This window comes from Brachyistius frenatus, unplaced genomic scaffold, assembly GCF_029030835.1.
Source record: "Brachyistius frenatus isolate BFR_SWC_R1_liver_20210118 unplaced genomic scaffold, ASM2903083v1 Contig_23, whole genome shotgun sequence".
In the NCBI taxonomy this organism is placed as follows: domain Eukaryota; kingdom Metazoa; phylum Chordata; class Actinopteri; family Embiotocidae; genus Brachyistius; species Brachyistius frenatus.
Window position 1 is genome coordinate 2,234,505 of NW_027210622.1, and position 17,672 is coordinate 2,252,176.

The window sequence follows — 17,672 nt, forward strand, 5'->3', positions numbered from 1 at the left end:
ACTGCAATAGTAACCCTACAACTGAATTTAACCATCATCTGTTCAATTTATGAGGGTTACAAATATATGAAAGTAAACCAAAAAACGTATGACAAAGCAGTTTGCAGCTTTATAATGAGGTGTATGAAAAGCATTCATATATCCCTGTACTTGTCTAGATGTGCTGATTTGGTGCCCAGAGGCTAACCTCAGCCTCTGATTGAAACTTTACGCAGACTAAGGGCATAGTAATCGCACAGCTGGGCAAACATAAGTGAAAGCTGAATTAAGACTTGTCAAATCGCATCTATCGCTATTCATTTGGCCAGAGGGAGTAGATGTCTAATCTTAGCATTCATTATTTTTGATTAATTAAATGTCAATTCTGGCCAACAAAATGTGAGTATTTTATGTGTAATACATACTGACAGCTCATTTCCGATTGATTAAAACTCATTCGGTCATGTATTATGGAAGAGTTCAGCTAGCTGAGCCTTTACGCCTTCAGTCTCACAGTTGGCTTTCAATGCCACCTTGTGGTTGTTAGTTAGAGCATGTACTGACCTGTACTACGTATTTTGCAGGGAGGTAAAAAAAAAAAAAATAATAATCATAATAATTTCAGGTGTGTCAGTACAAGCTGCTGTTTAATATAGGAGCCATGCACAAACACTTTTAGCGGAGGCTTGGGAAGCCAGTTGAGCAGCACCAAGAAACAAGGAAGCAGTTTGGGTTGTCGGGTAATTTGAGGGTAATTCTAGCCATGTTTTTGTTTTACATTATATCATTTCATAATACAAAATTTGCAGTTGTAATAATTTCCCATTTGAGGTTTCAACATTTATTCACATTGCTTGAAAGTGGTGTTCCTGGGTTGTTGTTGTTGTTTTTTTTAGATTTAACTTTACTTTCCATGACGTGATATTCTTCTCAAGTTGTTATAAAACTATAGCAGACACATTTCACTAGTGTATAGTTTCTATTAGCTATAAAAAATAAAAAATAAAATTTAAAAAACAGATTTGATCGGCACCTCAGTTTTTTGGGCAACCTGCCAACAACTGGCCCTGCGTTTCCTTCACTCTGAGAGCTCCTTCTCAATAAGAGCGGCCTCCCTCGGGGCGCGTTTCTCCACCGTTACACGTCAACGGAGGCGGCTCCAGCGCTTTGGAGGCGGACTCTTATTGTGAAGGCGAGAGTGAGCCCGATACAATGCTTAGTCACGGTGAGTTACAGCTTTCCCCCCCCTCCCTCTCTCCCTCCCTCCCCCCTCCCTCCCCCCTCCTTCCTCTGTGGCGCACAGCTCGAGAGACGGCGATGGAGGAATTGAGCTCGACTACGTGAGTTTATTTTATTACAAATTTCTGCGATCAGTCATGATTATTCCGAAATATGTGTGTAGATTTAGGTGGCCGATAGTAGGAGCGGGTCTAGATAGCGCTCTGTTAGCATGTTTGTGCTGGGATCGGCTCACAGCCGTTACTCCACTGTCTATTATTAGGAACCTATTTTGCTGTCAGCTCTATTTCCGAAACGTTTAACTTGTTATTTGTGCTGTTTTTTTTGTTTTTTTTTTAATATCATGGGACCCCCCTCAGTCCGGTCCCGTCGCAAACCAAAACACAGGGTTCTGCTTCGTGTGTTTTTGCCTTCGCACGCCGCCTCTGTGGATTATTTGGATCAAAAACAAGCTCAGAAACGATCGCGGCGCTTTGTGTGGAAGCTCTTCGTGTCAGGTAGATGGCGCGGAAATCTAATTGCATCTGGGTTTATGTAAGGACTGGCTTCACTTCTGGGTCATGTTTTGGTACATCCAGTTCCACAGTTTGCTCGGTCAAGAGTTCACGATGAGTCACCGAGGAAAAAGCTCGGTGCCAAAATGCTCATGAAACACGCTGAACACTGATGAGTGTTTGATTCGCTCTTGGCTCGTCCTCGTTTCCCCCCCCCCCCGATGTTTCACCAAAACCTGCGTCTCTTTCAGAGTAAGCGACCTGCCCTGATCTCCTCTAACCCCAACTTCTCATACCTCAACCGAAACAACCCGGGAGGTCCCTGAATTTTATGGGTCACCAAATACGGTGTAACACCAGCTTTGTAGCCTCATAACCGCTGATGCCGCTGCAAGTATAACTCAGACTAAACTTGTTTGAGTCACTCCAGTTGTTGTGCAGTTCCTGCTGAATGGCATCCAACAATTTCAGGCCTGAAGGGTGGTTCCCAAACTGAGGTGCAGGGTCCATCAGGGGTCCTTAGTTCAGTCTCATAATTGTCACACTATGTATGGGTCAGTGGTTAGACTGCAGACACTGATGTCCACACTTTATTCATCATTAATCTACATTTTTGTCAAGTTTAAAACTGCAACTAAAGATTTGTGCAATTACCAATTAAACCTGCAAATTATTGAGTAGATTAAGCAACTATTATATACTATTGGTCTATTATGAGGTTACAAGGTTGAGAGAAAATGTATCACACTTATTTATTGGTCAAGTAGTTATACCAAATATTTTCTGCTTCAAAAGATCTTCATTTAGAGTACTGCTTTTGCCTCCTGTCAACATCACTGTTTTATATCCACATAATAAGCTCTGATTTGCCAAAGATATTCATTTAAATATGTCACTTTGGGAAGGACATTTATCTCTCAACAGTGGAAAAAAAATTGCAAATAAATTTATAATTGTTAGTTGCAGTTATTTACTTTATGGAATGTAAAAATTCAGGACTTCCCATAATCCAGGAGTGAATGATGCATTCGGGGAACTTTGTTTTGGCTAAAAACTGTCCAAATCCACAACAAAAGTCAGTTCACTGTGGTACACGGTGTAAAAAAAAAAAAAAAAAAAAGATTCAGTTGTTTAAATTTAGTTAGAAAAATGATTTAAACAATGAAACCGTACCAAAATTCATAAATCTTCTGTCAATTGATAATTCCACCATGTTTCAGCTCTCATGGATTACAAATATTTTCTCCTTTGGGTAGTTCAGACAAAATTATATTAGCCTGTGCCTTAACAAGCAGGCTAGTTTTGTCAGCTTTTGTCCGATGCAAAACTTTCCCTGTTTATTTATTGATCAAATGCCAGCAACAAGCAGCAGGTACAGACTTCGACTCAGGGAGCCTGTTTGTCGATGATCAGGTTTTGTCTGTCTTGGAGAGTGAATGAGTTGAGCAATCGTGTTCTCCTGTGAAACTATTTTACCTAGAAACTTGGTGGGGGAAAAGCAATAAATCGAAAGTGCTGTGTTTCATATTACAGCCTGCTTAACTGCCTGACTGGCTCGTGATGAGCTCTATGACGCCCACTGACGAATTTTGTTGATCAGACAAGAAACATATTTCGTCACCTGTTTCCTGATTGGCAGTTAGGAAGGCCATAAAATGTGGCTTCTTATCACCACTTCAGGTAATGATTAGTGTGTGCGCACAACTTATCCGTACTTTGTTATATAACCGAACACTCACAGCGACATTGTTGCTGAGTAACTCTTAACTGTTCTTTGTGCTGTGTGTTGCTGTTATTGTTACTGTTCATATTCTGGAAAGAAGAAGTTGTAATGACACGGGAAAGTGAGGCTTTAATTTTGCAGCATCCCCTCTCGATCAGCCTAATGGTGTGCAGCAGTGTCAGTGTTCTTCTCTATTGACCCGAGTCCACATATTCCCTGTTGAAGTATTCATTTCCAAACCGGTCTGCTGCAGAGCTGCAGTGGATTTCCCCACACACAGTAAAAAGAGTTCAATTTTGTTTAAATTGTTGCATGCTTAAAGAATCGGTGAGAGTGGTCTTGGGCTGTGTTGGCTGGAGTACAAACCGTTCCCTCTGGTCCAGCCCCCGGCTGGATTGGTCACAGGACACAGTCACGCCAGCCAGCTAAATTCAAGCCTAATTTAAGTCACAGCATTGTCCTTCAAAACGGACATGACTTCCTCTCTGTTCCTTACTCCCTCACTTATGCCCATATTTGTACTTTTTTTGCCAACATTTTTAAGCTCTTCAGTTGTACCGCAACAAGTTTGTTAAGCTTCTTTTTACACGATTGGAGCGTGAGATTGAATCTTCTTATGAGACAAAAACAGAGGATGTTTTTTTTCTTCTTTTGCTTGTTTTTAATGCGTTCCGTTGACTAAAGGAGTATCCTCATCATTTCAAGGAGGAAGCCATGACCCCAGTGAACTGCATGAGGAAAAATACACCATGGGTGTGAACGTGCACAAGGGCAGATAGGACATGCTGTATTTTTGCACTGATAAACCTTTATTGTGTAAGATTATGGACAGACTGCTGCTGAGCTGCTTCTTATACAGGATGTGTTTGTCTGCATTGATTTGTGCACACATTGTAAAATGGTGATAGAATTTATGAATATATACATACAAATGCATGTTCTATCTCTCTTTCTTTCCAGTTGTCAGCTGAACTGACTGCTTCTGAGTAAACACAGCGGTGCAAACAAATTCCTGAAGCTGCACAACCTCAAGGAAGACATCTCCGCAGAAAGCCATCAGACAACTCCCACCTCCTCCATTCCTTGGCGGCTCCAACTTACACATGATACTTTTGGCACTTGACCCTCGTTTTGCACTTTCAGAGTCAACAAGCCTTCAACTGCCTCATTAACAGCATGTGACTGCATTTCCAGCAGACGTATAGCTCTTCAAATTGTTTTATTCATTACCTCTTTTCATAATGAAGCAATAAATTAGACTTTTTTTCTCCCTCCTTTTAGATGAATCAATATGCATAACTGACGTGCTCTATTGGTGAGTCTCGCAAGTGTTTACTTTTTACTTTGGGGGTATCTGATAAATTGCTTCATTGATTTTCACAATCTAAATAAATTTAGCCTAAAAAAACTATTAAAAAAAAATAAAATAATAATAATTTTAAAAAGCGAGACATCCTATAATGTAGTGGACTGTTTTCATTATCAGGAATGATTGACAAGTTTTCATTGGCATCGCCGAAGAGTGGAAAGAAGCACAGCTGCGTTGCCAACACAAACAGTTGAGGTGAAAGAGCTCCCTTTCATGAAACATTCTTTTGTCTCTTATTATCTAATGCTGGTCTGCAAAAGTAACACTCGGACAAAGCCAGAGGAATCCGTAACTAAAACATCTTCAATATGTTGGAACGGCAACACGTATGGGTGTTCCCAGCCATGAGTGGCAGCTCGCATACAAGTCTCTAGTAATGCCGTAATAAGCAGTCTGACAGGACTCAAGTGCTGAATAGAGCAAGGACATCCTCATGTCTTCATAAATCAAGACGACACACTGTAACTTCGACAAAATTCAGGCATACTCAGGAGAGCCTGGAGCTTTTTGTGTAGGCAAGTTCCTTAGTTTCAACTTTTGTTTTACCCATGCCTGCACGTGGTGCAAGGATGCCCCATAACGCTGTCCACTGTTCTTGAGGAAGAGACTGAGGAGGAGGAGATAGTGTAGGAAATGACAGAGTGCCTGACAGAATGCAAAGCGCTGGTGACTCCATCCACGCGCAACGGACACTGCGTCTTCAGCTACACGCTGGAGAGCCACACATCGGCCGCTTTCGCCATCATGAACGAGCTGCGTCTGGAGCGTCAGCTGTGCGACGTCACGCTGCGTGTGCGCTACAAGGACCTGGAGGCGGTGGACTTCGTGGCTCACAAGGTGGTGCTGGCCTCCTCATCCCCGGTCTTCCGGGCCATGTTCACCAACGGCCTGAAGGAGTGCGGCGTGGAGTTGGTGCCCATTGAAGGGATTCATCCCAGGGTTAGTCAGATGTCTTCTTTTCTGACAAGATATTTCCTTTATATAATTTGACATACAATTCCATTCGCACATCTACTATGCCATGCTTACATGATTGTGTAACAGCCACAACTGGAAAAGATTCACTATACTTCTAACATAAACCAGCACCATCCTTACAATAAAGACGGGGATGGTTTATGGGAAATGTAATTTTGAAACCATTTGAATTATTGCTTTGGTTTGGTATGACATAGAAGTTTCTGAATGCAGTCTCAGATGATGACACAGATGTATTAAAGAAATTGGACTGGTATATTAGTAGTTTAGAATTATATTCTGCACTGTGAAAGAGTAAAGTAAGAACATTTTCAAAAGTAATAGCATAACTATTTTAGATTTATCGCTTAACTTTATACAAAGTGCAGTAAATGGAAAAAAGAAAAACAAATTAATATTGAGTGTGCAGCATTTTTAGTACGGAGGCTCTATTTGGGCAGCTCATATCAGTAAATCGTAGCGTCTAATGATAGTCTGTATGTGAGGGGTTTAGGGGACATCGGGAATGTAGCTACAGAAAATAACCCAGGTTCCACTCTCCCCCTCTAAACTGCATGAGTTTCTGCATGCAACTCTTCTTGGAGAACTTGGGCAGTTTTTTAAGGTACTTGGCAGGTAGATCGATCCAAGCATCTTGGAGAACTTCAGACAGTTCCTCTGTAGATTCAGGCTGTCCCTCAGTGCCTTGTCCTTTCATGTTAATCCCAGACTGACTCCATGATGTTGTGGGGGCCATAACATTGGTAGCAGGGCTCCTTGTTCTTCTTGTGGCTAAAGGCAGCTCTTTATTGTGTGTTGGCTGTGTGTTTGGGGTTGTTTTGCCAGGCTGAATAAATTTGTAGGACTGATCAGCTGTTTCGTCCATCTTGCAGCTTAGATGCCTGATAAATGAAAATGCCCTACTTTTGCACAGTTGCCTTCACCCCTCCCTCGTCCTTTGTCCCTCTCACCATCACATTCAGGTTATGGACAGACTGATCGAGTTTGCCTACACAGCCAGCATCTCTGTGGGTGAGAAGTGTGTAATCCACGTGATGAATGGTGCAGTCATGTACCAGATAGACAGCGTGGTCAAGGCCTGCTGCGATTTCCTCGTCCAGCAGCTTGACCCCAGCAACGCCATTGGCATCGCCAGCTTCGCCGAGCAGATAAGCTGCACAGAGCTCCACCAGAAGGCCAGAGAATACATCTACATGAACTTCAGCCAGGTAACGCGTAAACAGCATTTCTAAGGAATGCTGCTCTGTCTGTTTTTTTTGGTATTTTTTGCCTTCACTTAATATCTGACGTCGTAGAAACAGACAGGAAATGTCAGGAGAGTGAGAGGAGATATTTGACATGCAGCAAAGTGCCTTCACATTATGTATTCAATCAGACTATACTCACTAGTTGGTGAGCTGCCTGTTGGTATGAACAGAATTGCCATCAGTAGGGCTTTGCCAAGTACATATGACAGTAAGAGCTACTCCTTCCACAAATGTAGTTGGTCCTTAGTGGCAAATAAGTGAACAATACATTTTAATGGTATTAATTAGATGCTATTCACTGCTGTGGTATGGTGACGTTTGAGTGCTATCAGTCCCAGTTATTTTTAAATCAAAGATTTGGCCAGTCAGCAAGAAAACATTAGTTTCTCTTAATGTGAAGACAATTAAGTTTTAGCAGCTGAAGTAATTCTCATGAAATTTAAAAATGATATGGATTAATAATAATACTTTATAATTGTATTTGCAGTTTGTTACTAAAGTAAAAACTGAGCTTCACTGTAAAGTACGTTTTTTTTTAACCACGGTATTTGCGAGTGAAGTGTTTGGTGTTGTAAGTAAAGGCTGTTTGTTGTTTCCGCTGGCTGACTTTTCTGCTTCACACCTGTGGCTCGGTGCGATGAGAATACAAGCTACGAGCTGTGATGACAAATGTGTGGGTTTACTTGTGGTCACGGCCATCCTGACTGCAATAGACGACGGTACAATGCAGCACACAATGCAGTACGTCCACAAAAGGGAAAAAAAAAAAAAAAAGGACAGTTAATACTGATCCCTGATAAGCTGATGAGATGGACAAGCGAAGGCAGGTCAGGAGTAAAAGATGTGTCACATGGCTGTCAGTAGTTTGGTGTCATGTCTTTTTATATCTGTTTTTATCAAGAAATAAGATAAACCCAGAGAAGAAGAGCACTGTAAAATGTTTAAAGGATAATGACATACAGATGGTATAATGTCTGATACATGTGTGCCTCTCTAAAGGTTTGGTTTAAAATATATTATGACTGTCAGGGCAGGAAGCAAGGTTTCCTTGGTGTTTAGCTTCTGTATTAGTCTAAATAAAACATCTTGTTACTGCATAGTCTCCCAAATCATCTTAACATTTGGCCAATCTGCCACAGATTTTGTGTTGGATTTATTTAAACGGTATTCAGTTACTGTTTACTGGACATTGTGCTATATTTGATCAAAAGAAGCACTACACAAATGGCATTGAAATAATTAGTTAGTTAATCTATTAGTTGGTATGAATCTGTATCTATTTTGGAACAGAAAATGGTCACATTGTGTTTCTTCCAGCTTCTCAGTTAGGAGGATTTGCTGCCGCTCTTCAGCGTATGAGATAATAAACTGAATATCTGTAGATTTTGGACTTTAACTCAGACAAAAAAAGCTTTGTGAAAACTTTGGCTTTTGGGAAATTGTGTTAATGTTTTGCTAGTTTGGGATATTTTACAAGTTAAATGGTGACTCAATTGGGAAACTTAACATCTGATTGACTTCTAAAGTAATCTTTAGATGCAGCCCTACCCTGAACTGTCTCTGCAACATTGTTGTTTGGAGTCCAGTCTAACACCAGATAGACTGGTCCATGTCTAGATTTAGGTCCTTCTATGTATTTAATTAATCAGAACACAGCACTTCTTCATGATGATACAAAGTTATTTCAAATGCCTACTCCTGCTTCCAGGTAGCAACCCAGGAGGAGTTCTTCAATCTGTCCCACTGCCAGCTGGTCACCCTCATCAGCCGTGATGAGCTCAATGTGCGCTGTGAGTCCGAAGTCTTCCAGGCGTGTGTGGCCTGGGTCCGCTACGACCGGGAGAACCGCAGACCGTACGTCCAAGCCTTACTCCAGGCTGTCCGCTGCCATTCCCTCACCCCCAACTTCCTGCAGGCCCAGCTCCAGTCACTGGACTGGGACCCACAGTGTAAAGACTACCTAGCCCAGATCTTCCAGGACCTCACCCTCCACAAACCCACCAAAGTCATTTCTTGCAGAACTCCCAAGGTGCCGCAGCTCATCTATACAGCAGGTGGTTATTTCCGTCAGTCACTTAGCTACCTGGAGGCCTACAATCCCTGTACAGGTTCCTGGCTGAGGCTTGCTGACCTGCAGGTACCCCGCAGTGGCCTGGCCGCCTGTGTAATCAGTGGGCTTTTCTACGCTGTTGGTGGAAGAAACAACGCACCTGATGGCAACATGGACTCGAATGCTTTGGACTGCTACAACCCCATGAACAACTGCTGGCTGCCGTGTGCACCGATGAGCGTGCCCAGGAACCGCATCGGAGTCGGTGTCATCGATGGCATGATATATGCAGTTGGCGGATCACATGGGTGCATTCATCATAACAGTGTGGAAAGGTAATTCCTGAGAATTGAATAGAGGAAGCAAACATTATTTTAGGTTTTTTACTATTTTCAACATTTCCTCTGACAAGACCTAAGTCTACGCTATATTCATCCTGCCAATAATTATTGTCTGAATGACCTCTGTCGGGTTGATTGTACATAATAACAGCAGGTATGTCTGTTTTAATGTGCTGCAGGTGTACTTTAATTTGAAGCCTACGGACGTAGGATGATTTGTCAATCATGTTTATATTTCTGTGGTTCGCCTTAATCTATTGATTGAATAATAAAGTAAAGATACAATATGTGACTAAAGCCTAGCAGAAGACAGATAGTACAGACTTCTGCTTTGGTCTGTTTAATGAATTTAGTCAATGCGTGACTCCAGAAAAGGAATAAGATAACTTCCTGGAAATTAACTGTTTATTTTTAGTTTGTACAAAGCAGCTATGAGGATCATTAATTGATGGGGAAATATTTTAGTGTCATAAAACCTAGTGATAGCTAAAAATAAAATGGGGAAGTTTCCATTGTTTTGTTTAGTTTTTTTCACATCCCCTGTCTGAAGGAAACGCTTTTATTATTTGTTGCATCACCAATTTAAAAAGAGTTTGTCTATTATTTCTGGCGCTGCTTAAAAACAAATCTTGAGATAATTCCAACCTGAGAAACCCAGTTTACGCCTGTACAAATTATTTTATTGTTTGCTCAGCTCATGTAACTGTTGGTCTGGACAGTGAGCAAGCTGCAACATAAATTTTAATGCACAATAAAAGGCTGGAGGGTTTGAAGCACCCAGCCCATTGACATGTCCCACAACAAGTGTCTAATTTATCTGCCGTGCTGCTTAGGTCTGACTTTAACCAAGACATAGACCTGTGGCACAATTACTAACCAGTCAGGTTGTCTATAATACAGTGAATCATGTAAGTCATCTTAACTCAGGGCTGAAAATTTACCCTAACGCTGGCTTTGTCTTTCAAACAGAAAATATTAACCAGGCAAACCAAAATCTCAGCAAAAGAGGAACCTGTCAAACCTGTCTCGAGTTCTCACAAAATGGCATTTAGAAAAAACACTTTCTGTAACTACAGATACTGTGATTTGAAAACAATGAACCCTTGCTGCACAGTTAATTTAACCTGCTGGTTCATTTAACCTGCGTTCAGATAATTTTGGAACTTATTGGTTGGCAAGAAAAAAAAAAACTAAAACCTTGATATATATAAAAGGTAAAAATATACTCATTTATCTGTGTTGGTTCTCTGCAGGTATGATCCGGAAAGAGACCAGTGGCAGCTGGTAGCCCCAATGTTAACCCGGCGTATCGGTGTCGGTGTGGCGGTCATCAACCGGCTGCTTTATGCTGTGGGGGGGTTCGACGGGGCCAACCGGCTCAGCTCCTGTGAGTGCTACAACCCTGAGAGGGACGAGTGGAAGACCATGGCCCCCATGAACACTGTGCGCTCTGGAGCTGGTAAGGGAGAAACGGAAAGCTGCTTTCTAATGATAAACTTGTCTTTGTGTAGAAGAGTAAGCTTGGAAAGTTACACAATTGATTGAGTTTTCATCTGTTTTTAAAAATGTAAACAAGGTCTTTCTTCTGCTTCAGCAAGCCTTTCAAACTGTGTTAGTAAGATCAAAGGGTATTTAAACCACACAAGACATGCTGCTACCCATCTAAGCCTTGTACCTGTAATGCCACTGAAATAATTCCTGCCAGAAACCTTTGGTTCCATGTTAAACCACAAAGCAAAGATAAAACTGAAAACCTTAAAACCAGCTAAAGAGAGAAAAACTTTTGATTTTACTATGCACATCCAAAGACTGCGAATAAAGACAGACGACATGACAGCTACCCAAATAAGTCCAAATAGTTTGAAATGCGAAGCTGGTGTCGTCATTTGCAAACAGAGTCTGTGCAGTAGTGACCACATTTGAGACGTAGCTAGCTCAAAGGACAAACTTTACTCATCATTTATCTTTTAACGAGAAACTGATAGCTGTAGAGCTCCAGATACTCTAAGAAGAACGAAAACTAAAGCGAACCTAAATGGTCCAAAAGAAAAATCAAATCTCAAACAAAACTAAAAAAATGAATCTGAATCTGAATGATCAGCTGGAGTCTCCCTCTTTTAAGCTGAAGATGATGGGCAAGGATCAGGGTGTTGAATTTCACCTTATCCATACCCTGTCTCAGGGGGACAAGAGGGAGTGTCATGAGGAGGGGCGTCATGAGGAGGGGGCGTCATGAGGGCCCACGTTTAGCACGATTTGATTCAAACTATATATAAAAGAAGTCCCTTATTTCCTTTCACCAGCGTAAGATGAGATATATCATTACAACACAGATCAGATTTTAAACGATAAGGTCATTCTACCTAATTACTCAGAGAGGTGAAGGAGGGCGGAGAAGAGTGAGCGAGAGGGGTGAGAGACATAGACGAGTAGAGAGAGTTGCCGCATATTCACGTAAAGTCATAGTTTGTGATACAGAACAGAAGCAGAATCATCAGAGTACATTATAGCAGGGTACATAGTTAGGAATCACAAAGTCCATATTTAGTTCTTATAGTCCGTGAGGTACCCAAAACGGGATTAAAAGGGATGTCCTGTGGTTTTCAGCTGGCAGGATGTTGTCTCCATAGTGACCGGTTTTATACACCTAAAAGGGTGTGGATATCGGCACATGTGGCAGAAGGTATGGGTTTTTTATGAGGTAATAAAGAAGGGCCAGAGCAGTTTAACAAAAGTTCACATGTTACATCATGACGTGGGGGTTGAGAATTGGGAAAGGTACATCCAGGGTCAAATTAGATAACTGAGGAGGACATGTGGTTCTGGCACTTTGAGAAGGATACTTCAAAGCGGGTTCGCTACAACTGTATAAATACACTTTTATCAGTATTATTTTTGACTAATTTGGCAGTCATAGCTAGCCTGGCATACTCCGACCCGAATGCATCACAGTCAAAAAAAACTGAAGCTACAAGGAATAGTCTGGCAGAGCCAGGCGAAGTCCTAGCAGGAGACAGGTTCATATTTTATTCTGTATGAGTATCGTGTAGCAATTTTGCCAACTCTGCTACAGGATTGTGCCAATGTCTATATGAAGTAATCGAAAATAGAAATAAACTAACCTTTGATGGTTTTAGGTGTGTGCGCTCTGGGCAACCACATCTTTGTGATGGGCGGATACGATGGCACCAACCAGCTGAACACAGTGGAGCGCTACGATGTGGAAACTGATGCGTGGAGCTTTACTGCCTCCATGAGGCACAGACGCAGTGCTCTGGGAGTCACTGCACTACACGGACGCATCTATGTACTGGGTGAGTGGTCATGTAACTAGATAGCAAACTAAAGTACTGTATAACTTACACTGTGGTTATTGTATTGTTATCCTGTAAAATACATTTAATTCCATTTACAATCAGAGGGTGCAAATCCTTTGGAAATAAATACATTTCTGCATCTTTTTCATCTAAATCAAAAGTAGAGACGCTCACTTCTAGAGAAAGTAGACAGTAGTCTTCCAAGATATCTTTTTCCAGAGCAGATGGTTCTTGAAAATTGCTAAATCAAAAATGTTTGACTGTTTTCTATGAGTCAGAGTTGCTCTCGCATTCATTATTCCAGACTCCAGTTTGCTGTTTTCACTGGCCTTGGGGTAATTGTGAATGTGATTTGTGAGTTAGTTTAAAGTATCTGTTATCTGTTCATATATGCCACGAATGATTTGATAAAGTTTAGAAATGCTGGTAATTCCAAAGGGATGACTCACTTTTTCTTGCTAATCTGTGCTGCAGGAACATTGTAGTCTCATAAATGCAGCACTTACATTTTGGACATTAGGATGGTGAACAACTAACTGATGTTAAGTCAACTAACTTTATACATTTGTTCCTAATATTCTGGAAAATATTCTTGTAGAGGCATTTATAGTTTAATTTTGTGGAGATAAAGATGTCATTCATGAAGAAATACAAGAGTTTTCTTATTTGTTGAAGTCTGTTTTCAGTTTGTACTAAACATGGTCCATGTTCCAAGAATGGTGAACCTACAAGACTTTTTATATTAAAAAAAAGAATGAGGAATTTTCTGTTTTCATAGTTAAACTGTTAGTCAAACATGGCACAATATTAAATATAAATATTATACTGGGTCTATCATATGTTGATCCTTGTACTTTAAGCCAAATTAATGATGAGCTGATTTTAACATTGTGATGAAAACATGAATTCTAGTTCAACTCCAATTACATGTCCCTTTAGGCCAGAGGTTTTTAAACTGTGAGGCACGAGTCATTATGACTGACAATTTCTGAGGATAATTTACCCCTTGTCACTAATAAACATCCATATATGTATCCATTCATGTCCCGGGAGCTGGTACACACAACGTAGCCACTAATAATGCTATTGCTTACATTGGTCTGTGTTTGACAAGTTTTTATGAACAGCGTCGGTGCACAATCCCTGACAAAACATTGTGGTTACAGGAGGTTACGATGGCAACACTTTCCTGGACAGTGTGGAGAGTTACGACCCAGAGAAGGACACCTGGTCGGAGGTGACACACATGACCTCAGGGCGGAGCGGTGTGGGTGTGGCCGTTACCATGGAGCCCTGCCAAAAGGACCTGCCACAGTGTCAGAGGTCTGAGAGGGAGAGTGGTGCAGCTTCACCGGCCTCTCAGTCAGCCAACTCTGATTTCCATCACAGTCAGCGGCACAGCGGGTCCTTCGGCGAAGGCACATGAAGCTCATCGCTAGACCGTGTCACACACACACACACACACACACACACACACTCAACTCTGTCCTCCCAAATCAAAAATAAGGACACTCACACGTGAACAGAGACAGAGCAGAGCTAAGCTGAAACTCCACGCGCTGCCTCACTGATTCCACAGATTAAAAAACATTAGTAGCATTTGAATTTAAAAGTGCAGTGCTGATACTCAACTATACAAGTAATTTAAGCAGAGTATCGGCACCGAATAATTCCAATCACATCTGACCCCAAACTGTCGATTTCCAGCACCTGATCATTTCTTTGTGGTAGATTGTGTCCAGCCAAATCTGTCTGACATCAGTCTGTCTGTGTGGTCAGATCTGGCATTTAAAGCTCTCAGTCAGACCACCATTTACCAGGTTTAAGAAAAGGGCTGCTTCCTAAAAAGGTCAGATTATTGGCTCAAAGAGTCACTACGGACTCTGTTTTTTTTAAAGAGCTAAAGTTAAATCTGATAAGAGAGGGTAGTACTTCAAATGACCAAGACAAAAAAGTAGCATTTGTCAGTGTAGGCAGAACGGTTTAAAGTGCCATTGCAATGCCTACATCAGTATATTGTGTTGAGGTGTTTCTGTTGGAGGGGTGGAGACTGAGTCACTGTATGGTGTGAGTTTAACCCAGACAGCCATAAAATGAAGCTCATACACAACAATGACTTTTTTTTTTCTTGCATATTGTTTTTCAAAAACCTCTCTTAACTTCTTTTTTAGTGAGGTTAACTTACATCTTCCACTGGTTCAAAGTGTCACTCACAAAATCAGCATCTAAGAGTAAAACGGAAAAGAACTTCACACTTTAGAACCAAACTCAGCAGTATCTGGAGTCGTTGGAGTGTACCAGAGAAGTGGTGAAAGAGGGGATTTAGATTCCAAATAAAAACTTCTGGCTTCTGACTAAAATGGGAAAAAGGCAGTCAAGGGAACAGTGACATTCAGTTGCCAGTTTATTAAGTACACCCAGCTAGATCTAACAGACTAATACAACAGTCGTGCAATACATTTTACTTTCATGATGGTTAAAATGTATTTTCTTTGTTTACACAGTTTATTCACTATACCTCACAGGTGCTCTTGTTATTTAGCTGGTTTTGATTGATATAAATTGGAAGATTAACTATAACATAGTACATTTCAACAGCACCACCATCTGCAGCCTTCAACATGATTGTAAAGTTGATTTACCACTTTCTTTTCTAAAATAGTTCCAAAAGAAATCACACATTATAAACTTAATGAAGATTTATTGCAGGACTGTGGCCTTAGGCTGCATTAGTTTTTAAGATAGATTTGTCTGATAATAAACTGGCAACTGGGTGTTTATTCCTTTAATAGCAGGTGGTGTTACATTGTTGGGTATAAAATATATTCACCTGGACAACAACCCAAAGAAGTTGCATGAGTGTGAACATTTTCCAAGCAGCGCCATAACATGGTGATGTAAGATCTTAAGTTAAGAGTGATACAAGTTGAAATTTCTAAAGAACGAATCTATTCATACAAATGTTTTTTTTTCTCATTGATACAAGAGACGTAGTAACTGCATGATAAGAGATGTGTCCTGTCCCTAATAGTCACTGGTGAGTTCATAAAATGTGAAATTTTCGGAAAAGATGTGTGCAACATGTTGAGTGTCGCCTCTTCTCAGGCTCTTAGAGAGTCGTCTGGTGTGATTAGTGTGAGGAGCGCCAGCAGAATAAAGAAACAAGTTTTGACTGTGTTTAGAGGACACGGGATACTGTAGCATTTAAAAACTCAGATTCAAACATCTCACCGAATGTGTTTTCTATAAATAAATTTTTTAAAAAAACAACACTAATTACTGACCAGCCTCCCACCTGCAGTTGACTTTTTTGGTTTTCACATCCACGAGACCTCAGAAACAGAAGTGACCATGTTTGTGCATTAGTGTTCAAATGTCAAGAACTTGCTTAAAGAAGTGTATTTGTAACAGCAATTTAAGCTACAAAGGTTTTTAAGTGATGTTTTGTACATTGATATTCTAAGAAGTCTTGTACAGAATTTCATAGCTCACTTTTTTTATTTATTTGTTCAGATCCTTTTTTTTTTTGGTTTTTCTTGTTTCTCTAAACTGACATCAGCTTTGTATTGAATTGGACTCTGGTGTAGTGTTTTTTAATAACTAGCATGCATTGTAACTGAGTAGACATGCCTGTTAATGCTAATTTTGGATGTTTGTTAAAAAAAAAAAAAAAAAAACAAAAGAAAAGAAAAGAAAACACTTCACCTCAGAAGGGACTTTTTATTCCTGTCCAGTCAGTAGTTGGAAAGGAAATTTGAATATTTAAGGTCTGCTTTGTACATTATTTTCCAGCAAAAAAATACCCTGTACAATAATACATTGTAAAGTAAAATATGTTTATTGTACTGCTGTAGTCATGTACTAATTATTTTGTTCTGATCTGTAGATTTTTTTTTGTGTGTTAAGTAATGTAGCTCTGACAATAAATGTATGTTTATGCAGGTTTTCAGAGCAGCAATAACCACCAGAGGGAGTTATTCTCCTTTATTCTAAACAAAACCTCCATTGAACAGTTCAGTGACAAAAGATACCTTGTTGTTAAAGTTACATTTTTCTTTATGTTCTTTTTCAATGTGTTTTTAGACACCGTAAACTTGTGGCAAGTGTGTCATTAATCGACCACCCATGAAAACTGCCCACACATCTAATTTCCTGGCTAACCCTGGCAGGTGGAAGAGGTAGACCATCATTATATCATCCAAGAGGAAAACTTCCCTGATTATGTGGATTTACAAGAATAGGAAGACATAATCTCGCCTAAACACAGAGAGGCCACGACCTGAACAAAGAATATATATATATATATATTTTATATATATATATATATATATATATATATTTTATATATATATATATATATTGTTGTTTTAAAAATAAACCATTTGAATTGTAACATCTGTGCCTTATAAGAGAAAAGAGCTTTCACAGATTCATTTACACAACTGTAATTATAGAGTTTAGGCATTTATAGGCTCTTAAATATGCTGGGCAGACCCTCTGTTGCTCCTTCTTACACCATAGCCCACAGTAAAACAGCATTAAAATAGTGATTCAACATGAAAATAAATAAAGGTAGGAGTTGAGTCCATTACTTAAAGCAACCGAGATGTCTAACCCAGGACTTACCTGACTGACGCTCTTCTCTGTTTGGTGTTACTTGCTGCTGTGCGTCATTTTGTAAACAATCTGCAGGCTGCTCCTTCACGAACAGAGTGATAATCACTTTTTTTTTTTTTTTTTTATTGTTTCCACACTTCAGAAATGTGCAGTTTGAATCAACACAAAACTTACAGCACATCAAACAAACTTTAAGCGCCACAGCGGTCTAAACACTTTGCTCTTCTGGGGTCAAACACGTGACAACAGTAAGTGATCTTCCTACCTGTATACCTGAACTCTAAATATAAACGCGGCGACACCCAGTGAACAGGCCAT

At 40.3% G+C, this 17,672-nt stretch overlaps 1 protein-coding gene across 1 annotated transcript; it reads left to right on the plus strand.

The window, feature by feature from the left end:
- The first annotated feature begins 1,254 nt into the window (after positions 1-1,254).
- Positions 1,255-16,704, plus strand: keap1b (kelch-like ECH-associated protein 1b). The gene is made up of 7 exons (XM_069697300.1): positions 1,255-1,319; positions 4,396-5,743; positions 6,745-6,990; positions 8,738-9,414; positions 10,674-10,879; positions 12,558-12,734; positions 13,904-16,704. The coding sequence occupies exons 2-7, from the start codon at positions 5,438-5,440 to the stop codon at positions 14,161-14,163; spliced, it is 1,872 nt and encodes a 623-aa protein (XP_069553401.1). The 5' UTR covers positions 1,255-1,319; positions 4,396-5,437; the 3' UTR covers positions 14,164-16,704.
- Positions 16,705-17,672: the final 968 nt, after the last annotated feature.